This window comes from Pituophis catenifer, unplaced genomic scaffold (assembly GCF_029215685.1).
Source record: "Pituophis catenifer annectens isolate HBS135680 unplaced genomic scaffold, rPitCat1.0.hap2 SCAF_3, whole genome shotgun sequence".
Lineage (NCBI taxonomy): Eukaryota > Metazoa > Chordata > Lepidosauria > Squamata > Colubridae > Pituophis > Pituophis catenifer.
This window is the reverse complement of record NW_027256883.1, coordinates 185807426-185832230: the sequence shown is the minus strand read 5'-3', so window position 1 is coordinate 185832230 and position 24805 is coordinate 185807426. Positions and strand designations below refer to the sequence as shown.

The window sequence follows — 24805 nt, the reverse complement described above, 5'->3', positions numbered from 1 at the left end:
AGGCGGGGAGGCGGGGGGGGGGGGGGACAAAAATTGAGAGGTTTGATGACATTTGATCCGGGAATGTTAAGAAGGCTCGCAGACTTGGAACTTCGCGGGCGGAATCCTCCACTCTTGGAAATAGGGGGAGCTTGTGAGAATCTGCCATCGCGAGAAGAGGGGGGAAAATGTTTTCTCTGTCCCCGCCGTTAACGCGAACAAGCAGCAGTTAAAGAATATTATCTAGAATTTAGAATTTCTATTAATTCTCCTGGCTTATTTGCTTGCAAATCTATAGCTGTTTACGCTTTCTAAGAAAAATGTTCCATAACAAGAGGCAAGAGCTGTAAAATGCTGTATTGGCCCGATTCCGGCATTCTATCAATCCATATTTATTTATATAAATTATTATTTTACAAGTAATTCCAGGGGAGAACGTATTTAATATTTCTTCTTCCTCCTATTTTCCCCACAACAACAACCTTGTGAGGTGGGTTGGGTTGAGAGAAAGTGACTGACTCAAAGTCACCCAGACACTTTTCATGCCTAAGGCCAGAACTAACATTTACAGTTTCCTGGTGTTGGAAGAAATGTCCATCTGGGTTCATTTCCAAGTGGGAAGAAAGACACTGGAAACACGGAAGCTGTCTGGAAAGAAAAGAGAGAGAGAGAGAGAGAGAGAGAGAGAGAGAGAGAGAGAGAGAGAGAGAGAAGGAAAGGAAGGAAGGAAGAAAGAAGAAAGAAAAGAAAGAAAGAAACAAAGAAAGAAACAAAGAAGGGAGGGAGGGAGGGATCGACTGATTTGATCTTGTAGGAAGTTAGCACTCACCCCTCTCCTAGAAGAATGAAATATTTTAGGAAATAAAAAGGCAAAATATTATATTTCCCTGGATGAGAAATGGAGAAACATGTTTTAAAGACAAAGCAGCTTCCTACCTCCCCCCACCTTTGTCAATGGGCCATTAAGACCTCAGCCAAGCTCACTTATTCCCTCCACCTTTGTCAATGGACCATCATCTGCAATACAATAGAACCCATTTAGCAACAGAAACTCACCACATGGCACCTGGGAAGATTACATCAACCAGCAAGGCTAGCTAAAACCCCCACCCCCTGGGAGTCTGACAACCAATCAGGATCTTCCTGTGCCCAAGGAAGTTCAGAGCCCAGAGAGGGCATAAAACCAAGGCACACTCAGCATCTCGGCCCTTTTCTGCTCAGGAACTCAAACCATGTGATCCTGTCCACCATTAAACCATCTTTCCAAGCAGTCTTGGATGTTTCTTTTTCCCCACTTGGAGCTGAACCCAGAAGGATATTTCTTCCAACAATCTCCAAGATCTTCTCAAGAGTCTTCACTTGGAATTCTAGCCAATATTTATAGTCTAAAATTTTGTCAGCCTTTCCTAATTAGTATCTTATAGAAGAACAAATCCTGACCTAATTGATGGATTGGTTGAAGGCTTATAAACTATAAAATCCCACTACGATAAGACACAGATAAATAAATGAATAAATAAATAAATAAATAATTTTATTTCTATACCGCTCTTCTCCCAAAGGACTCAGGGCAGTGTACAGCCTATTAAAAAACACAAAGACAAACATCAGTTAAAAATAATTAAAATTATTACATAATTCGGCTGAAATTTAAAACCCCAAAAATTTAAAACCCAATTTAAAAATCATTAAATTGATAGCCCGGCTTGGCAGAACAGCAGGGTCTTGAGGGCACAGCGAAATACACGGAGATCGGAGATCTTGCACATTTCCGGGGCAGTTCATTCCACAGGGCAGGGGCTCCCACAGAGAAGGCCCTCCCCCTGGGTGTCGCCAGCCAATATAACTTGGCAGATGGCACCCTGAGGAGACCCTCTCTGTGGGAGCAAACTGGCCGGTGGGAGGCTGTTTGTGGCAGAAGTCGGTCTCGAAGATACCCGGGTCCTATGCCATGGAGCGCTTTAAAGGTGGTAACCAACACCTTGAACCACACCCGGAAGACCACTGGGAGCCAGTGCAGCTCGCGCAGGAGAGGTATCACGTGGGCACAATGGGCTGCACCCATAACCACCCGTGTGGCCGCATTCTGGACCATCTGGAGCCTCCGAGTGCTCTTCAAGGGGAGCCCCATGTAGAGAACATTACAATAGTCCAGCCGGGAGGTGACAAGGGCGTGAGTGACCATGCGCAAGGCATCCCGGTCCAGAAAGAGCTGCAACTGGCGAATCAGGTGAACCTGATAAAAAGCCCCCCTCGCCACGGCCGTCATATGCTCTTCTAAAGACAGCCGTGCGTCCAGGAGGACGCCCAGATTGCGAGCCCTCTCTGTGGGGGGCAAAGATTCACCCCCAATAGTCAGCAATGGCACCAGCTGACTATATCGGGATGCCGGCAGCCTCAGCCACTCAGTCTTGGAAGGGTTGAGTCTGAGCCTATTTCTCCCCATCCAGACCCGCACGGCCTCCAGGCAGCGAGACATCACATCAAGGGCATCATTGGGGTGGTCTGGGGTGGAGATGTACAGCTGAGTATCATCAGCGTACTGATGGACTCTCACCCCAAAACCACGGATGATCTCACCCAGCGGCTTCACATAAATGTTGAACAGAAGGGGCGAGAGAACCGATCCTTGCGGCACTCCCCATGCGAGGTGCCTCGAGGTCGACTTCTGCCCCCCTGCCAACACAAACTGCGAACGGTCGGAGAGGAAGGAGGAGAACCACCGTAGTACGGTGCCCCCTATTCCTAACCCCCTCAACCGCTGCAGCATGATACCATGGTTGATGGTATCAAAAGCCGCTGAGAGATCTAATAGGACCAGGACAGAGGAGCAACCCCTGTCCCGAGCCCTCCAGAGATCATCCACCAATGCGACCAATGCTGTTTCTGTGCTTACCCCTGCCTGAAGCCCGACTGGTACGGGTTCAGATAGATAGCTTCATCCAGGTGCCGGGGAAGCTGTTGTGCCACCACACTCTCGACAGCCTTCGCCACAAAACGAAGGTTGGAGACCGGACGGTAGTTAACTAATTCAGCCGGATCCAGGGAAGGCTTCTTGAGGAGGGGCCTCACCACTGCCTCTTTCAAGGCGGCGGGAAAGGCACCCTCACTCAAGGAAGCACTTATAATCCCCTGGAGCCAGCCTTGTGTAACCTCCCGGGAGGCCAGTACCAACCAGGAGGGACACGGGTCCAATAAACACATGGCGGCACTAATCTTACCCAGAACCCTGTCCACATCCTCGGGAGCCACAGGGTCAAACTCCTCCCAGATAACATTCTCAAGACCTACCCTCATCTCCTCCCCCGGACTCATCCAGTTGGAGTCCAAGCCTTCCCGAATCTGAGTGACTTTATCATGCAGGAATTGCACAGTCCTCCGCTCGACCCTGCAAGGGATCTTCCCACACACACACACACACACACACACACACACACACACCCAGAGAAGGGAGTGGGTCACCCTAAACAAAGCGGCTGGGTGGTTCTCTGCAGATGCGATAAGAGTGGGAAAATTGTTAGATTTCGCCACTTTTTCGCCACTAGGTAGGTCTTGATATAAGACCTCACCTGTGTCCGGTCGGAATCGGATTGACTCCAAATGCTCTCTAGGCGTCTTTTCTGACTCTTCATCTCTCTCAGCTCCTCAGAGAACCAAGGAGCCAATTGAGATCGGCATCGGGTTAGAGGCCGCAAAGGCACGACGCGGTCCAAAGCCCCAGCGGCCGCACTCTCCCAGGCGGCCACCAGTTCTTCGGTCGAGTCAGGAAACGGCCCAAAATCGGTCAGGAACCTTTCGGGGTCCATCAGGCGCCTGGGACGGAACCATCTGGTCGGTTCTGTCTCCCTGCGGTGGGGGGAAGCGGCTGGGCAGAAAAGATTCAGGGCAGAAAAGATTCTGTTAGGAATTTTGTGTTGCTTCCCTTAGGTATATTTTAAAATGGGCATACAAGTAATCCTGGTACAATGATGCTAACTGGAACTGGAAACTCCTACATTAAGCAACATGATCATATGTTAAAAACCACATGACTGCACCACTTGGTGATGTCAGTTCCAGTTGCCATCATTAAATGAGGACAACACAAATGTTAAGCAAGGACCTCAATACTATGATTTCCTTCAGGTTTCTCCATTACTTTTGCTTGTGGGAAACTCACAGGGAAGGTTGCAGATCAGGATGGGTTCCACTTACCTTTACTACTGGTTCACAGCGGGAGCATGCGCGTGCAGAAGCTTCTGCGCATGTGCAGATCACCCAAGATGTCATAGCGGGTGGGGGGAGCCTCCCGCCGGTTTTACTACCGGTTCTATAGAACCGGACCGAACCAGGAACAACCCACCACTGTTGCAGATGATGATTATGTGACTACACCCATAACCACAAGGTCAGGTCATTTCTACTTGTTCAGTGATGTCACAAGTTTGAACGGTCATTGAATAAGTGGTTGTTTTATTATTCTTTCTACAAATAAATTAGACAAACGTGATCTTTATATGTCAAATATATTATACTTTTTATTATGTCTTAAACATTTTATCAGAATAAAGAAGTGGGAGTAGGAAGGTATTCTGCTGTTATAATATAGCAATGAAACAGAGAGTTCAGCAGAGACTATCATGTGAACCAATCCAGCACTTCTGTCGTTGCCTTGATGACAAAGGAAAAGGAAAAAGGGAGGCATTTCTCTATGTTGAATGGTATTTTTCAAGGATTAAGTAAAGACCAAGGTTTATTATTCTATGCATTCATCAAATACACTAATGGAAGAATGAACGTGTCATACCCAGCAGATGGCTTGTGTATTAGATCAGGGCAGGGGTGGGTTCTACTTACCTTTACTACTGGTTCGCAACGGGGCCACGCACACATGCTCACTTCGCATGCGCAGAAGCTTCCTGATGACGTCGGGGTCGGTGGGTGGAGCCTCCTACTGGTTTTACTACCAGTTCTTACGAATCAGTCTGAGGCAGGGGCAACCCACCACTGGATCAGGGGTCTCCAACCTCGGCAACTTTAAGACTTGTGAACTTTAACTCCCAGAATTCCTCAGCCGCTTAGCTGGCTGAGGAATTCTGGGAGTTGAAGTTCACAAGTCTTAAAGTTGCCAAGGTTGGAAACCCCTGTATTAGATTATCTTCACCTTCTGCATTTCATTTTTAAAAACTTATCTCTTCTTTTATTGTTCTCTCCCAGAGTCACATATTCTCATTCTCTCTCCCTCTCTCTCTCTCCTTCCTCCCTCCTTCATGTATTCATTCAAATACATGAATGGCTGTATTTGGCAATTGAATCTAATCATAGTGATTTGTAAACTCTAGGTCTGAATCCAGTCATTGTGAGTTTTTGAACAGATTTCAGTCTAAAAAAATCCCCACACTAATTGCTGTCTAAGTATCTGATGGAGTAGACAGCAGCCTTAAAAAGTTTATACAGATAGTTGGTATACGTTATTTTCTTAAAGATCTTGGCTATGCAAGTACTTATGTTTTGTGTGAATTGCTATTCACTTTTTCAAAGATGAAAGAGGAATGCATAACTCGAAATTATTTAATGTGGTACAGCGTGACTGAAAATAACATAGATCATTTGTTCTAAATCTAAAAACAATGAGACTACATGCTATAATGGCATAACAGCATAAGATGGAAATTGTAACATTCCCTTTTTTATTCATAAAAATCACATGGTCAACTTTGCCTGTGTTTGCTACAATTTACATATCGTTGCCAAAAAAAAAATTATATATTGTGTCCATAAAATTCTTCATGGAGAATTTATTTTTTATATAGTCATTAATACAATTTTGGGCTTAACAGATTTGTTTAGGCAGTTTGTTTTTCTTTAAGGGTTCTTAAAAATAAATCCATTTGCTTCTTTTGGATCTGTGCTATTAAGAGGTAGTTATCAGAGTTTAATTTTTAAATAAACAGGAACAGATAAGCAAGATTATTAAAATATATATAAACAGAGATCTCTGGAATATTTTCAGGCTAAAGCAAAAAGACTTGGAATCCAGTAGACTGTATGATGGGATGGCTTGCTGTTTCCACCGATTACATTTTGTTGCAGTGCATTCAAAACTAAAAAGAAATACCTAAAATCTGACAAAAAGCCTGGAGGTGTCAACTGATTTGAGAAGAATGAATATAAATGCCATGCCAATTTCATACCAGTAGAAAGACTAGCTATGAGGACTGGGGTCAAGGAGAGGTAGTTGCAGCTAGGCTGACTAACTCGAAAGATTTGTTCAAGAACATACACAATGAAAAGCAAATTGCAATCAAAAATTCATGAACCATAAAATCTAGAATAATGTTGCAAGAAAATAGATTCAACTAGTTTGAATTGGTAGTGCCCCAAACTTAAAACAAGTGAATACAAAATAATTAGTTATTTAGAATACAATAAATCTCTCTTAAGCATCTTGCATTCTCTTAGGATCTCATCCATTTGGTAAAAGGATGTATCAATAAATTTGTTCATGCCTCTATAAATAAAATTATTTCAACTATCGTGATTGGCAATGGTCAGGAAGAGGAACATTCACATTGTAAGTCTCTGTATGTCAAAGTTGCAAAGTTTGGTTCTTTTCCAGTTAGAAGATTAGATTGGTATGTGATGTCTTCCTCTTATTTAAATAATGAGCTACACCTGGATTTCACAAGTCTTGTTTACATGAGATGCTTCAATGGTCATCATTTGGTGCATAAGAAAAACCCAGGAAAGCATCTGTTGCACTGGAACTGCTGGTAGCTAAATCAGGAGTTTGAACAATGGAACTGGGAACAGTTTCCTGAGTGAATTCTGGGTCAAAATGTCGTAGATCAGCTGGCCCAGCCTTAAAAAAAAACAATTATTTTTTTAAGTTTCAGGCAATAACAACAATAAAATAAATAGTTATTCTTAAAACCAGAGGGTGTAGAAGGAGAGAAACACAGCACTTGTTTTAAGATTATGCTGAATCCTACAAGTCCGTTCAACTTTGAAATGCTCTTCTGCCGTATACTGAGTTGAGTTTATGTTAGGTTATGTTACTTTTTTTCTTTTCACATAAAACACTTTGAAGTCAGTCAAACATTCTTGATTACATACCATGTTTCTGAGACAAAGTGAGAGAAAGTCCCTGGATTATTTGTCTGGGGTGTCCCAATTATTTTCCATTCACTGGTGGAGAGGAAGGGATATAGGAAAGGAAGCTATTTATTTGTTCTATTTATTTATTAAGAAAATTTATATGGCTTCCCAACTCACTCACAGTGACTCCGGGCATCTCGCAGGAATTAAAAGATTACTATTTGTTTTATTCTACTATTAAATGCATTTTTTCTGAAACATACAGTACATTTAGCACTATGTGTAATTAGATTCTTAATTACCATAGTTCTAATAGGCAAACTGAGTAAACTCTGCTTTCTCCAAGCCATCCTTCACCCAGCAACAATTTCCAGTTTTTCTTTAAAGGCAAATTGCAGTATCCAAAGACAAAATGTAAATCATGTGAATTGGCTCAATATTTCACGTGTCAGGAAAATCCATAACAAATGATAAAACGTAGATCCATAATCCCTGAAAATGCACTCAGAATGGTTAGCTTTTTCTAATATTTCTTCACAATTTCACAAAGATTGCCTATGGCACAATAAACCACTTACCACATTAGGATCAAATGGAGGAGTGATCTTCTTATTATACAAATCATCCCAGTTTATTGGAGCGAAGAACATATGGTTCTTTATTTCAAGCTGTAAAAAGTAAAATAAAGATGAGCTGCTATTTGCCAGAAGGATTTCCAAAACTGTGCTGTGCTTATGTTTATGCCTAACTGCAATGAATCATCGATCTAAATTTACTTACTGTAAATGGTTTCCTAAAATACATTTGCTAATTGTAAAGATAAACAATTGTAAATTGTTATACAGAGGCTAATTGTACCAAACATGTACACAATTAAACCCTGGTATGAACTCAGGCTCAAGCCTACTCAGTAATAATAAGAGCAGTAAGCTGTCAGTGTTCCTCCCATAGGTTATCAAAAAACCAGACCACTAGAGAAACAACAGAAGTGCCCTCTTCTCAAGTGTTCTGTCTCTGTATTGCGAAGATGTATGAAGCAAAAGCTCAATGCTTACAAATTGTCGGAAAAATCCCCAGTCAATTCCCAATCCTCAATCCCTTCAAATCCCCATCCTTCTGGTAACTCCCAGATTCCATCAGGCTCCTAAGATGGACCATTCTAATAGGTTCCTTGCTTTGGCTCGACACAGTTTGGAACTGGAGGGGGATGGAGCCTTCAGTCAAAACATCATTCCTAGCTGATGAGTCAACCACATTCCACATTGCACTGATGGATGCATTACTTGGAACCTGACACTGTCTGTCTGTCTGTCTGTCTGTCTGTCTGTCTGTCTGTCTCTATATCTATCTATCTATCTCTGTACATCAGAGTTGTCATTTTTTGTGGATTCACAAATGGAGGCTAGGGACTTACATGCTTTTTTAGGTAATGGACGTTGAAATCACCCTAAAACATATTTCTTGAAGACTCTCTCTCTCATCAGCCCTAAAGTCCAGGAGCCCACAAAGAGCCATTGAGGCAATCAGGACACCCTAACTTGTGTCTGCAGCAGTAGGCCTACCTTGTGTCTATAGCACAACCTAACATACAAGCACTTGGAACTAGTCACCTCAATTGACTCAGAATTCTTTAGGGATTTCATAAACTTCACCTTCTAACACCACCCTAAAGTAAATTCATTACTTTAAAAGTGGCACAACTTTCTGAGCACACATTTAACTGTTTGCACATGTATGCTTACAAACTCTCAAACAGTATATTAACAATAATTTAAGAAGCAGCATAATGTACAAAATTATGCTGAAAAGTACATTGAGATATAAATGTAGATGCAGAAGTACATTAAGTGTGCAATGGAAATGCCCATTAGTTTTCCTTGTTCTGTATACTATATGCCCACCCTTAAAATTGATATAGCAAAATATGAAAGTTTCCATTAACCTACTGAATATATAGCCCATTCTAATCTACTCCTTGTACTGCTTAAATTCCAAATTGTCTAGTTATTTAAGTTGTTTCTATTGCATATTTATTAAACAGCAAACTGTACAGTACTTGTAGCAATCCAAAATGCAGAAATTATATTTTATGAAAATAAAAAAAAAACTGTGCTGAATGAAAGTGAAGATTAGTGGAGATGCCTTGATCAAAGAGTAGCAGTGATGGGACAGAATAAATAACAGAAATAGTGAAAAGAGGTATGAAATCTTACACACACTGCTACAAATTTAAAATATTGCCAAGTAGGATCAAGTTTTTAGCAGGACAAGATGCCTGGGGTTCCAAGAATAAGCAATTATCACATACAAAATCAGTCTTGGCTCCAAGCCTCTTCTTCTGATCTTTATGAAGAAGTCCTTGTAGGATATCACAAGCTGCTATGGTCTTGGTTCCTTGAATTTGAAGTGGTTTGTGCAGGATATTCTCATACATCTGTGACATATCCCGGCTGTAAAATGGAGGCTGACAGTAAAAATAGGAAAAGGTCAATAGCATAAAGTACAGTGTAAATTTGTATCATGTTTAGATAAAATGCAATTCATGCTGTTCTTTGTATAAGTTTAATGGAAGAAATGTATGCTATTATAGTTTGTTTAAAATAAATTACTGAATAAACAATTCAAAAGTTGGACTACCATATTTATCTGAAATGGTATAGGGTTTCCTGCCTAAGTAGGAGGTTGGACTAAAAGACCTCCAAGGTCCCTTCCAACTTCTCTTCTCTTCCTCTTTCTATTCATTGTAGGTGAAAAATGCAGGGCAACCACTAGATGGTAGCAAATGTTTACAGGAAAAGCGCAAAAGCTGTATGTTTACAGTTTAAGTTTGATAGCCCTAAAGAATGGTAAGATTAAATGTGTGTGCTCCACAATTAGTTCAGTTGTATTCATATAAACTGAGCCAATCCTACTTCCAAACATACAATCATCAGCATGCTGACAGACTTAACATATGCAAGAACTCAGGCACACTTTAATTAATTGATCAATTGAGCACCTGGCAAATGATTTGAAGACACTGTTATCCATATTCTACCTATGCTGGAATATGATAAACTTGGCTAATTATATTAGCATACAGGGATAAGCAGCACTAGATAGGGTTCTAATAACACTCTAATAACACTTCTAAGTCTGTGTTTCTCAACCTTGGCAACATGAAGATGCGTGGACTTCAATTCCCAGAATTCTCTAGCTAGGCTGGCTAGAGAATCCTGGAAGTTGAAGTCCAGACATCTTAAACTTCCAAGGTTGAGAAATAGTGTGCTATGGAATTGAGCATCATATATATTTTCCAATATTGCCATTCTAATTAAGCAGACTGATAGGCTTTGATATTGTCTCCCAAACCTGATTATATTTCTTGTCCCTTTGTCCGAAGCAATCAGCTTTATTTATACATTAGGATGAAAAGCCATTCCCAGGTCATTTTAGCCTCCACTTCAGAAGCAAAACTTACCAAGCCAAATAGCATTTCATAAAGCACAGATCCAAGGCACCACCAGTCAACAGTTCGGTCATAAGGCTGCTTTTTAAGCACTTCTGGAGCCAAGTACTGTTAAATATGTAGAAATTTTAATAATAATATATCATTATATACACAAAACATCAGATAAAGGATTGCAATTACTTTCGCAATTTTTTTTCTTTATTGGAAGTAATAAGAAAACGTATGTATGTAAGTGATAATTTCATCTATATGAGTATTTCTTAAAGTGTTCCCTGAGGACCTCCCTGAAACCCCCTCAGAAGTCTGTGAGATAAAAATTTGAAGATATTTGCAAAAATTTAAAACAATGCCTCTCTTCTCATTGTTACTTTTTATTTGTTAAAAATATGAGTTTTTCATATTTTTTTAATTAATGTTAATATCTAATGGCTTGAATACTACCATGTTTCCCCAAAAATAAGAGCCGGTCTTATTTTCTTTTAGGCCCCAAAATAAATGCTAGGGCTTATTTTGGGGGAAACATGATTTAAGGGTGATCAGCCTGGCTAGGCGCCCCGTCTCCTGGCGCACACACAAGAGTCACCAAGCGCATGGGGACTGATGGTATCCGGCAGCAGCTGCAGTCCGCAGGTCCCTTGGTTGGTACACTCTGGGGCTGCACAGAGCAGAAAGCATGGAGCAGAAGGCAGGTGATACCAACACACCGCATGGACTGCAGGCAAGCCAAGAGGCGCAAAGATGAGCCTCCTGCAGCCAGCCGCTGCTCTGGCTCACCGCTACTCAGCTTGCCCACGGCCCACTCAGCAAGTCCGTATCACTTGCCTCCCCACCATGCCTCTGTCTCTGTCTGCTGCCAATGTTGCTGCACAAAGACAAGCCAGCCGTAGCTACCCACCACTCCGGCCACCCTCCGCTTGGCTTTCCCGCAGCCCACATAGCGCATCTGGATTGCCTGCCTCCCCCACCTTTGCTTCCGCCTGCTGCTTGCACAGGTACTCAACTCACCTGTGCTGCACGGGCTGCGACTACTGCCAGACACCTTCAGCCCACTTGCGCTCACTCCTCCTATGCTGGCCATTTTGGGGGTAGGGTTTATATTATGTGCACATGTAAAAAACAGGCTGGGGCTTATTTTTGGAATAGGTCATATTTTTGGGGAAACACTATTAATTTACATGATTCAATAAATAAATATTCTACATGCATCAATTTTAATTTTTGATAGAATAAATATCAATAAATATAACCCATTGACACAGGCTCTTTTGGGATCCTCCATAATTTTTAAAAGTAGGACAGGTTCTTGAATGTAAAAAAATTATGAAACACAATATCATACTTCTGGTGTGCCACAAAAAGTAGATGTTGTTTCTTCTGGCTCCATTCCTTCTTTGCAAAGTCCAAAATCTGTCAGAACAATGTGACCCTGAAGGATTAGAGACAAATTTCAGTCTTCTTGGTGTATTTCAAAATAGACAACAAAACAAACAGGCTTTTCTATTCTGGAGCGGGTAACATTTCCCTTTGTTCTTTTAGTAATATTTTTATCAAACATAACCCAGGCAACTGTGGGTCCTGAGCAGAAGTCCACAAGCAAAATATTAGTTACTAAAAACTAGCAACTTGCACCGCAACTCAGAAGCAATAACTGGGGAAAGCCTGGGCCACCATTTCACAAGTCACTTCTCACACATCACATGCTCTTAATTATACATCTCTCACACTTGACACGGCATGCAAATGTTTCATCATAAACTACTGGAAACTAGAGAGGTTAGACATTATTAAACCTGGTCTCTCTTAACCGTGGCAATTGTAAATTACAATTGTAATTTTCTCCACACACTAACACTAATAACATACCTGAGAATCCAAAAGAATATTTTCAGGTTTCAAGTCCCTTTTAAAAAAAAAAACAAAGGAGAAAAAGGAATTGATGTTTATATGATACAGCAGGGACAGACAGAAGCCAGATCTATATCTCTTGCAGCAACATATAGATTCCTGTTCAGCCATCCCAAATGCAGTGCTGCGACAAAGAAACCTTAAGACAGCCTGCCTAGCTTTCAAACTTCTTGAATATATCCTTAATGCATTTTTTCAATATGCTAGACTTCAATTCCCATAATTCCTATGCAACATGATCACATCATCTGAGGGATACCAAGCTGGGGAAGACTATTTTAAAATGATTGTTAAGTTCCAAATTTATCATTTTCAACTAATGATTTCAATTCACTCAGATGTCCATCTTGTGGTAAAATGATAGTCTCTATTGGAGCCAGAGATGAAATCTACTTACCTTCCTTACCGGTTCGGAACAGCACACACATGCACACACAGACCCTCTGCGCATGCACAAAACCTGCACATGTGCAGAGGGTAAAAAACACATTACTTTCTGGTTAAAACCAGGAAGTAACAACACCCGGACAGGTGGACAGAGCCTTGTGTCACCATTGCTACCGGTTCTCCGAACCACCTGCCACAATCGCTACCGGATTGCCCGATTTGATCTGAACCGGGAGCATTTTACCCCTGATTGGAGCACACTTTGACATATGTTGTCTGCTTGCTCTCTGTCTTTCTCTCTCCCTCTCTGTCAGATTTTTATTCCTGGCAATTGCCTAGACAAGTCCCATTGGGTTTTTGGCAAGATTTCAGAAGTGATTTGTCATTTCCTTCTTCCTAGAACTGAGACAGTCACTACCCCAAGATCACTAAGCTGGTTTCATGCCTAAGACAGGACTAGAACTCCCAGTCTCCCAGGTTCTGGTCTGATGCCTTAACTACTATACCAGTGATGGTTAACCTTTTCCAAAAGTATGCCAAAAGCATGTGCGCACACCCATAATGTAATGCATGTGTGACCCCCCCCCACATGCCACGCATCCACACTCCGTGTGCACCCTACCCTTGCATGTGTGCGTGACCCTGTGCATGTGTGCACAACCCCATGCATGCACGAGTGACTCCTGCGCATATGCCCCACCCCCCACGCATGCGCATGCATCTCCTGCATGCGCCCACCCCTCCGCACATGCGCAGCAGAGATCCATAAACCAGCTGGCCGGCAGAAGGTGCGCGTTCATGTGCGGTGGAGCTGAGCTGGGGCGATGCTCACATGCCCACAGAGGGCTCTCCATCATGGCACTATACTAAACTGGCTCTGTATGGCATGTTCTTAGATATCCAATATAGTAACACTTGGATTTGTCAGAGGGTCTTGGAGGCTTTTCTAGGACAAATATATTTCTAAATAAATGCCAAAATCTCAGCGAAACTAGCTCCATTTTATTTTGCTCACAAGCAGCCAAACCTACCTATTCTGTTATTTCACATATTGATATGTTTTGCAGCAATTAATAGGATCACTACCTGCTCTGATGCCAATATATTTTACCTGTATATGATATTTAGTGAGTGAAGGTAGCCAACTGCACTAGCCATTTCTGCTGCATAGAAGCGAGCTCGAGGTTCACGGAAACAGCGCTCCCTTTGTAGGTGGAAGAATAACTAGAAACAGAGAGATAAAAACTTAGGAAAGAAGCACAGTGTTTCATAAACCCTCTTTTTATTTAACAGAATCGAGAGATAGCAATAGCGCTTAGACTTATATACCGCTTCATAGTGTTTTACAGCCCTCTCTAAGCAGTTTACAGAATCAGCATATTGCCCCCAACAATCTGGGTCCAGTATCATACACCCTGCTCAAACAATTTTTGCATTTTCATTTAGGCATTCCCACTTGTAAAGTTGGAAAAATTATTTTCTCCACTTTTTAATGAATAGATTTTACTTTCATTAGTAACTTTTAATATCTTGGGGAGTATCAATATTCACCTAGGGGAAGACTAGAGCCTAGTTCCTAGTCCAGCACGTTAACCACTCTACCTTGATGGCTGTAATTTTAATGTATTCTTTATTATGAGTTTGGTTGTTCTTTTCATTGTAAACTGCTTCAAGATGCTTTGACATAGGAAATGTCAAATTCACATTTGTTGTAATATACAGCACATATGTTGTAAATAATGATGATAATGATAAATATTATTTATGCAGCCCGAGTTATATAACTGCCTAATTTTAACACAATTTCATAGGAAACTGCTCCAGTATTTTATAAAGGTAGTTCTCGACTTATGACTGATCACTTGGTGACCTTTTGATGTTATGACAGACTCTCCCAAAGATACAACCTGGTTCTGAATGTCTGACAGCCACTACCTCTGCAGTCACGTGACTGCATTTTGGGTGCTTGGCAACCTCTCCCCATTTATGGCCATTTTCAGCATCGTGCAGTCATGTAACCATTATTTGTGACGTTTTTGATGAAAACTGACATTTATTTCTAGGTTTTGGCAAAAACACTCCATAGTGAACATTAGTGTCACTTAATGACCGCAGCATTAGTTTGATGATTGCAGTGTTTGCTTTACGGCCACCATGTTCACTTTATGACTGCTATGAAAAAGGATGCAAAAGTTGGTGACCTTCTTTATGGCCATCACAACTTATGACCATAATTCCAGGCTCAATTAATGTTGTAAGTCAAGGATTTTTTTCAGTTTTAGTCTTCTGTCCAAGGTTGATTCAGTTATCATCCAGCCATGCACTGAATCATTCATAGGAGTGAAGGAGAAAATGTCAATGTAGTCTAGTTTGAAAACAAAATCTGCCAATGATGCTAGGATTTGTGAAAAAGAGCACCGACAGATACTTGCCTCTCCTCCATTTACATAATCCAGTACAAAGTAGAGTTTCTCCTTAGTCTGGAAAGAATAGTGGAGCCCCACGAGGAAAGGATGTTTCACATTCTTCAGGAGCACATTGCGTTCTGCCATTATGTGGTTTTGCTATCAAGAGCCAAGAAGGACAAAAATGCAAATATGCAAGTTAGTATTTTTAAAAAAAGGTGTAGCAAAAAGAACTACAGAAATTGAAAATGAAATCTGCCAATGATGTTAGGATTTGTGAAAAAGGAGGAGGAATCACTCAAATATTTTTACTTGCTACTTTCGGATGTCAAATAGTATCTTTAGCAGAGAGTGGGGTTTTTTAAAGAGACTGTAGAAAGGAAGAAAAGGAGTTAATGTAGCTTCTATGGCTTCTATGGCTTTTTTTTTTAGCTATAAATTGAATGTATTAGAGGAATCCACTAAAGGCATGTGAATGACATGGCTCTCAAGCCAAGTACTGTGCAATCTGCCAGCTATTGATAAGGTTCTATATGCAAACTCACTTTTCCTCCATATTGTTGTCAGAGGCTTAAAAACAGAACAGAAGAAAAGCATACAGGAAAGTCCATTCTTTCTGATATGGAAGGTTAAGAAGAAAGTGGAGGGCAAATCTGGTTTCCGGTGGTTGTTGATGGTTTTTTTTGGGGGGGGGTGGCTTGCAATGTGCTATCACTGGATGGTAACATAAGAACATGAAGGATCATTCCAGTAACAAATTCAGGCATTTTCTTATGCATGTATGGACCAGGTTCCTAACTGGATCAGAAGATAGTAGCATAAAATAGTTCCTAAAGCCTAGAAACTATTCTCATATATTGCTACTAAATTCTTTATAGAAATATACACATGCAAGCATATGTCTACCAACATGACTGTTGCACATACTAAAATATAATCAATATCTGTCATTTTGTTAAAAAAAGATCATACTATAGAGCAGGGGTGTCAAATTCATGTCATGATGTGATGTATCGGGACTTTTTTCCCCTTCACTAAACCGGGAGTGGGCATGGCCAGTGCGTGACGCATCCAGCCCATGGGCCGGGAGTTTGACAGCCCGACTATAGAGGAAGACAGAAGTAGCAAAATATTTTGTACTCAATGTAAACAAAATATATTTCAAACTTACCTCTTTTTTCTTAAGGATGGACTTTTTCTGCAAAACTTTTATAGCATAGAATCTTCCATCAGACTTGTGTTTGGACAAAAGGACCTGCAGTGGAAATGAGAGACCAAGAAGCTTCCACTGCTATCAACTTTCAACTATCCCAGTTGGCCTGTTTTAGAAGCACAATGCTAACAATCCAAAAAATCTATGTGATATATGTTAACAGCACAAGAAATATAAAATGCTGAAAAGAGTTTGTTTCCTCTAATCATACCAAAAGGAGACGTCTGTTCTGTGGGGAAAAATTATTCACCGCTTTCATAGTTAAGAGTGTCTTTCAGATTTCCCCCCCCCTTTTCTTTTTGAGTAAAAAAGGAATCTTCTCACCCAGTTCCATTCACTGTTAATTTACACTACTCCTGTACTTTCTTTGTTGCCTCAACTGTCCCAGCTTCATGGCAGCCATTTTTGGATGCCTCTTCTCATTGTGAAGGAGAGTGAAAAGAACCTAGGGTCAAGCAGGTGAGATTGCAGCTCTCCGTGACCTGCAGGGCACCCCTCTTTTCTTCACCACCCCTCCAGGGTGGCTTTAACTCCTTTCGGAGCCCTCTAACATAGAGAACTCAGTGTGGCAGCGCAGAGACCCACTCCTCATGTCACCGTGACATCAGCCGGAAGTCCCCAGATAATCTCTCATACCCTGTTCACCTTGCAGTTTAACTATTGCAATATACCAGTACTCTACTTGAGGCTGCCCTTGAGGACCATATAGAAGCTTCAATTGATCCAGAATTAGTATCAACAGTGATGGTCTGGATTCATCAAACCTGGATGGTTTGATTAAACAATACAATCTATTGAGACACCAGGAGTGCATCTTCTCTGTAGCAGTGCCTGCCCTCTGGAACAAGGTTCTCCCCATGATCTGGATGGTCTTTACCCTATTGGTGTTTCAAAGTGCTGTGAAGACTTGGCTTTCACCCAGGCCCCTTGAAGGTCCTTTCTGGGCAGAAAGTGAGAAACTAGAGTAATCTGGTAGACATTGTAGGAGGAAAGCTGAGTTAGTCTATTGTGGCAAAAAATAATAAATAAATCAGAAGTCTGGTAGCACCTTTTCTAACAAATTTTATTAAAAGGCATAAGCTTGAGATGCATCTGATGAAATGAACTGCTACTCATGAAAGCTTATGCCTTTTAATACACTTCATTAGTCAGAAAAAATGCTATCAGACTCCTGATAATAATCTCAGTGAACCCAAGATGGCAGCAACAATAAAATCATTTCACTGGAGTATTGATCTTCTAGGAGATCAATAATACTCTGAGAGAAATAGACGATTGAAATGCCTAGGTCAAACACCATCATCACCACTCCTAAAATGCCTGTCTGAGTTATCAGAACTAATTTGAAATACAGAACAAAGGATCTTAAACCAGAGAGCTCTCAGTGTTAAGGTGCCTACGGAACTTTCCATCCTTTTATCCTCCTGAGCCAAATAGAATTTGATCCTTTTTTCAAATCAAATCTTTATTGTCATGGTAGATCAGCTTAAGGTGGCTGGGATAGAAACAATTAATTTTTAAAAAAGCTAAAAGATATAAAAACAGTACACACAAGATAAGGAAGTTGGGGTACACAAGCATTAAAAGGGATAACAGATTTATCAGAGTATAATTTAAAAGAAAATAAAAAAGATATATATCTTTTACCTTTTTAAATTACTAATTGTTTGTATTCTACCCTTATTGTGTCCCACCCTTATTGGCAAATAAATTTAATAAATTAGTAAAACAATGAAAGATGTCTTTAGGCAATTTCAGTAGTCTTCTGGGGATGTGAGAAGCAACATAATAAGAACGTGTCCCTCAAAAATGATTGGTAAATATTTATACATCATTGCAAATAATATACAAGGATGAACCAAGAGGTACATTTTTAGACATTTTGAAATTCTTTGATGTTTTAAAGATATACTCTCATCTGAATTTCCTTTAATATAGTGGCAATCTGAAAGATTAGGAGCCGCAAATAGTGCTTTGTGCCTTGTTATATGGAATAGCTTCACTGAAATGTCAATCATCAAAATCATTAGTAGCAGAAGCAAATTCACTGCTGCTGCTTCTTCTTCTTCTTCTTCTTCTTCTTCTTCTTCTTTTTTTTTTTTGGTAAATATGGAAGCAAGTTTGGCTTGAGGCAATTTTCTATGAGCTGTTGAAAAATAAATTATATTCCTGCCCATTCACTCTCATTATTTTTTACAACATTTATATAGTGTTCATACAACTCTAGGTGTTATGAGTTAAAATTGGTTTATTTTATTACTGAAGAAAAAAAATTCCCAGAAGCACTTTCTGTCCTGTTTTGCAGGGAATAATTTAATAGTAAGCATTTCTTATGAATAAATAATCAAGAAGTTCCTATGTTTCACGCATACAAAATATATGGCCTAAGGGATCCACCTCACTGTGCCTTATGATTGGACTATTCTGACTGGGAAAATAGCATGTGCAAATGCTACATTAATTCCCAAAGGTCAAAAGCCATGAATGAAAAGCTATTTGGATCAACAAGCGGTCCACAAGAAAACTTCCCAAACTAGGTTACTTACTTTCCCAAAGCTTCCTTTGCCAATTATTTTTAGGAAGTCAAAATCAGTTGGCCTGGCACTATTAGGGGGAAAAAAAGACAAAATAAATACATGAAAGACTTTCTTCTGTATCAGTTAGAACTTTCTCCTCTATTCTAAATCAATCATAATACATTTTTGTAATGTGGATGATAAAATGGATGTACAACGGCTGACAAGTTTAGAGTTATATTTTACTTTAATTTCCGTCCCAGTGTCATTCAATCCATGAGGGTCCAGGACTCAAGGCACAATAACTCTTTCTACTAACAACCCCCCCCCCAACCCAATAGTTTCTCACTTTCTCATAAACTGCTGCTGTAGTCTGTCAAATGGTTACCCTGATATGGGTGCTCTCCTGCCCAAAAGCAAACAAAGAAGTTCAGGACATAGAGACTTACTTTCAACTGTGAAGGCGAACATGTATGTTTTATTGGCTGAGATGTATAGGTTTTATTGTCTGTGAGCTATTACAATGCAATTCCAAGGTCAAAAAATAATAACGAAGCCCACTATTGGGCTCCAAGTAACCTTTGTGTAAAATATTAACACAGTTAACCTTTTCCTCAAGGCTGTAATTTCATTCTGCATGTACCCCTCCCCATCATTCGGATGTAGTGTGGTCCCTTGCACGTATTTACTATCAATGAATTATTAGCAGCCTATAAGAGAAGGTTTTACTGGAGCTTGAAATAACTAATCTTATATTATGGAATGGAACAGGACAGGAATAGGAATAGGAATAGGAATAGGAATAGGAATAGGAATAGGAATAGGAATAGGAATAGGAATAGGAATAGGAATAGGAATAGAACAGAGTTGGAAGGGACCTTGGAGGTCTTCTAGTCCAACCCCCTGCTTAGGCAGGAAACCTTATACCATTTCGGACAAATGGTTTTCCAATCCCTTCTTTAAAACTTCCTGTGTTGGAGTATTCACAACTTCTGGAGGCAGGTTGTTCCACTGATTAATTGTTCTAACTGTCAGGAAATTTCTCCTTAGTTCTAGATTCTCCTTTTTTTTTTTTTATTTGATTTATATGCCGCCCTTCTCCGGAGACTCAGGGCGGCTTACAATGTGCTCAGCAATAGCCTTCATCCTTTTGTATATTTATACAAAGTCAGCTTATTGCCCCCACAACTGGGTCCTCAATTTACCTACCTTAGAAAGGATGGAAGGCTGAGTCAACCTTGAGCCTTGGCGAGATTCAAACCTGCAGTAATTGCAGGCAGCTGGTCTTAATAACCAGCTTAATAACAGGGTGCCTTAGACCACTGTACTACCAAGGCTCTTGATTAGTTTCCATACATTGCTTCTTGTCCTGCCTTCGGGTGTTTTGGAGAAGAGGTTGACTCCTTCTTCTTTGTGGCAGCCCCTGAGATATTGGAACATTGCTATCATGTCACCCCTAGTCCTTCTTTTCATTAAACTAGACTCTAATTGTATAATACAGAAGGAAAAGCATCCATTTCTTTGAATTCCATAGTGCTATGAATGGTCATTTCCATGGTCTTACTTGGGATTAGCAGATGGTCCAAGGTTGATATTGTCACTTGGTGATGAAGGCTGTAGATAGAAAACAAAAAGTCATGAAGTTGAGTAAGAATTATTTACAGGGACACGTTAACCAGCAATTATTTGTTTAGTGACCGTTTGAAGTTACATGAAAAATGTGACTTACTACCGGTCCTCATACTTACAACCATCATAACATCCCCATGGTCACATGAGCAAAATTTGCATGCCTGGCATGTATTGCAGCATCCCAGGATCATGGGATTGCTACCTTCCCAGCTAGCTTCCGGGAGCAAAGTCAATGGGAGAAGCTGCATTTGCTTAAGGACCACATTACTCACTTAACAACTGCAGTGATTTGCTTAACAACCATGGCAAAAAAGGTCATAAAATCACTTAACCACTGCCTTGATAAACAATGGAAATTCTGGTCCCAATGAAATTCTATGGTCATAAATCGAGGACCACCTGTACACTGGCTAATGCTGCCACATCTATGAATAAAAGACAAAAGCTACCTAATTGCAAGGAGTGGTAAATTTGCAGAGAAACCCATACCAGGATAACCCAGCAGTCTCCCCAACTTGGTGTTCTCTAGATGTGTTGCGTCTCAGCTCCCATAATCACTAGCCAGACAACAAATCCAAAGGGACCAGAGGTGGGTTGCAGCAGGTTCTGACCAGTTCTGGAGAACCGGTAGCGGAAATTTTGAGTAGTTTGGAGAACTGGTAGTAAAAATTCTGATTGGCCCTGCCCCCATCTATTCTCTGCCTCCCAAGTCCAGCTGATCGGGAGGAAATGGGGATTTTGCAGTAACCTTCCCCTGGAATGGGGTGGGAATGGAGATTTTACAGTATCCTTCCACTGCCATGCCCACCAAGCCATGCCACGCCCACCAAGCTACACCCACAGAACCAGTAGTAAAAAATTTTGAAACCCACTACTGAAAGGGACCACATTTGGACAGGCTGGCCTGTGATGGATGAAACTATGTAAATTGTAGTTTTTCTCTTGGCTGATCTAAGACACTTTGACACTTTGCCTCATTTTCTCTTTGTTCAAAATTGTCCCATCTCCAATACTTTTAACCAAGATCTCAGCTCTTACCTGGCTATTGTGCTCTGGGCTTCTGGAATGGTCCATTAAAACAGCTACTCTTTCAGCACTGAGGATTAAAAAGACAATGATTAACTGAGAAAAGTGGAACAAGACTGAGACACTGAGACTCCACCATTACGTCACAGTTCTCATTTAAACCCTGGGGGGTTAATTTGGCTGCCATAGTGAAGAAATAAAACTTCTTATTAAACCCATATCCCAACAAAGCCAGTACAGAGCTGTTATTTGTGATAACAGTTGGAATGGCATTTAGCCATTTCCTGTCCTATTTTAAGTGAGGATTAATTAAAACCTTGTCAGCAAATTAATCTGTTTTTTCCTGCTTTTATCACAGAATACTTAGAATTGTAGAGACAATTTGTATACTTTACACACTTTTACAATTAAAGCTGTAATTAGATCTTTCAATGTCTTTTTGAAGTTTTCAGATCCATCACTTTACTATTTCCCCACCCAAAATCCACCTCCAAGTTGCAATTAGACCTTAATAGATACTTCTGTTGTACATTTCTCCTCCTTATTCTCTGTGAAATTATTAGCAGACTACATTGAAGGAATGACATTTTGTAACAAGGAAAGATTAACTTCATATATATATATATATATATATATATATATATATATATATATATATATATATATATATATATATATATACACACACACACACACACACACACACACACACACACACAGTATACACACCCTGCAAACTCTGATTCCTAACATTTTGGAGCAAACTCCCACAAACCAAACATGAGATGTTTTCAGACGTAATACTCCCCACCTCGTTTAGCAAAGGCCAAAAAAAAAATCATTTGGCAGCTCCATGCTGGCATCTCTCCTTATTTCTTAAAAGCAATGACATTAAATAAAAGCACCACATTTCAAAATACCCCCTACAGACCCCAGAGTTAAGTTTCATTTTCAGATATCTTAGTTAAGTCCCTTACTTACATCTGCCTGACAAAAAGATCTCCTTAGAAGCAGAGAAGTGTAACAAAGCCATATTGAGTAACAAATCCCAGTTTGTGCAAGTCGTGGTTCCCTCTGCATCATGCCTGTGCCAGTCGGCTCAATTCACTGCTTATTCCTGGTAGGAGGGCATCCTCAGGCTGAGTTTTAAAGGAACAGCACCCCATTGACGGAAAGAAACAGATACTCACTAGGAGCAGAGCCTGGAACCGGAGGCCTTGATGGTCTGTTCCAACTTCTCTCGACCTTGTTTTATGAAATCTACAGAAAAAGGGAGTGGGGAAGTAGGGAGGAGGAGTGGAAGTTAGCAAACTAAATAGACGCTTCAGGTGGCAATGCGATCACCAGAAATATACACAGAGGCACATTTGTTCTACAGTGACCTTGCCCTTCTCATGCGCCTATCCATAAGTCAAAGTAAGCAGTCTTCATGAGAAGCAGAGGCAGACCTGTTTGCTCTAGGAAGGAATTTCAAACCTTACTCAGAGAACAATGCAGAAACAAATTCTGAAACCAGGAAGAGATGAAGAGTCCTAGAAGCAGTAGCCTCCAGCCTCCCTTTCCCAGAATACTACCAGAACCGCCCTGCTTTTCTGAGTGATACAGAATACACGATAGAAGAGCCACTCTTGAATGCACATATCCTGTGCCTCTCAAACTTTCCAAACATTCTGTGAACACAAATGGAGCAATATAAGACCACCAACCCAGTGGTGGGATCCTCCCGGTTTAACAACCGGTTTGGTGATTGCGTGCTTTGCGCGCATGTGCGTACTTTGTGCACGTGCATGCCTGACGCACGCTGCGTGCGCATGCACAGTTTGAAAAAATCTTCACTTCCACGTTTCTTTGGAGGAGAAACACAGCTGAGGCATGGCCATCTGCTCTGCCACGCGAATCAGCCGAGAAGATAAAGGTAGGAAAATAGCATGGATGGGAAGGTGGGCCCATCTGATTGTCGGGGTGAACTGGTTCGCTCCCAGCTGATCATCAGAGCTACCGGTTCACCCAAACGGGTAGGATCCCACCCCTGCACCAATCCCTTTATTTTAAAAGGTGATAACAAGTCAGTGGACAATTCCCCAATCAGATAAATGTTGGTATTGCTGGAATACAGGTAGTCCTTGATTTACGACTGTAATTGACCCCAAAGTTTAGGTTGCTAAGTGAGACATTTAAGCAAGTTTCCCCCCATTTTATGACTTTTCTTGCCATAGTTGTTAAGTGAATCATTGCAGTTAAGTTAATAACCCGGTTGTGAAGTGAATCTGGCTTCCCTCATTGATTTTGCTTGTCAGGTGGTTGCAAAAAGAGTTCACATAGTTCCGGGACACTGCAACCTTCATAAATATGAACCAGTTGCCAAGCATCCGAATTTGGGTCACGTGAACATGGGGATGCTGCAATGGCGAAAGTGTGAAAAATGGTCATAAATCACTTTTTTTCAGTGATGCTGTAACTTCGAACAGTCACTAAATGAACTGTTGTAAGCTAAGGACTACCTTTACACAGATTTTTCTAAGCTCCCTTTTAAGATAAAGACAGCTGACAATATAGCAGACATTAGAAATAAGAAAATCGACAGTCTTGGTAATATACTGTCATGTTTTAATAAAAGCGGTCATTTCCAGTTTGCTATGACCACCATGCATGCCGGTTGGGTGGCATCTTGCGTCTTCTGTTCATGAATAATGGTTGAGGTTTGTTTTTGCTTTAAAGTTGGTTAGAAAATAAACAATAGGCATCGAACAAAATAAGCCAATGTCACAGCTGTTGACAACAGATACACAGGGTGTGTGCAGAAACGCTCCAAAAAGATTTGGGATATTGATTGAATCTCTGGAAATAATCTAATCCAGTTTGGGCTGCTTCCTCCTCTATAAATGGATCTTGAGCAAGATATTATAAATATGGAACCCCGTTTCTCCATTGCCTTACACAGCTGTCACGTTACTCCGGTATTATGGGGTTTTTTTTTAAAAAAAAAAAGCAGAATAGGATGACCTTTACACAAAAGCTAGACTTTATAAGGAGTTCAAGTGTGATAAATGTCATAGACAGTGCTAGCTGGAAGTCTCATCACTTCTAGGGAAGTTGGTGATAGACATTTGCCTCCAGAGTCACAGCTTTCATTTCCCTGTGATAGCTACAAATTTAAATGAATAGTGATGAACATAGAAGGAACAGGAAAACATTCTTGTTCCCTAAGAAAAGT

At 40.7% G+C, this 24805-nt stretch overlaps 1 protein-coding gene across 1 annotated transcript; it reads right to left on the bottom strand.

The window, feature by feature from the left end:
* Positions 1–6346: 6346 nt before the first annotated feature.
* Positions 6347–22843, bottom strand: SGK2 (serum/glucocorticoid regulated kinase 2). The gene is made up of 13 exons (XM_070939963.1): positions 22782–22843; positions 21604–21661; positions 20498–20547; positions 18964–19021; positions 16376–16459; positions 15232–15363; positions 13911–14023; positions 12371–12407; positions 11847–11933; positions 10517–10612; positions 9365–9520; positions 7635–7724; positions 6347–6820 (listed from the first exon to the last, which is right to left on the bottom strand). Exons 2-13 carry the CDS (start codon positions 21637–21639, stop codon positions 6668–6670), a joined length of 1092 nt encoding a protein of 363 aa, XP_070796064.1. The 5' UTR covers positions 21640–21661; positions 22782–22843; the 3' UTR covers positions 6347–6667.
* Between the last annotated feature and the right edge of the window lie 1962 nt (positions 22844–24805).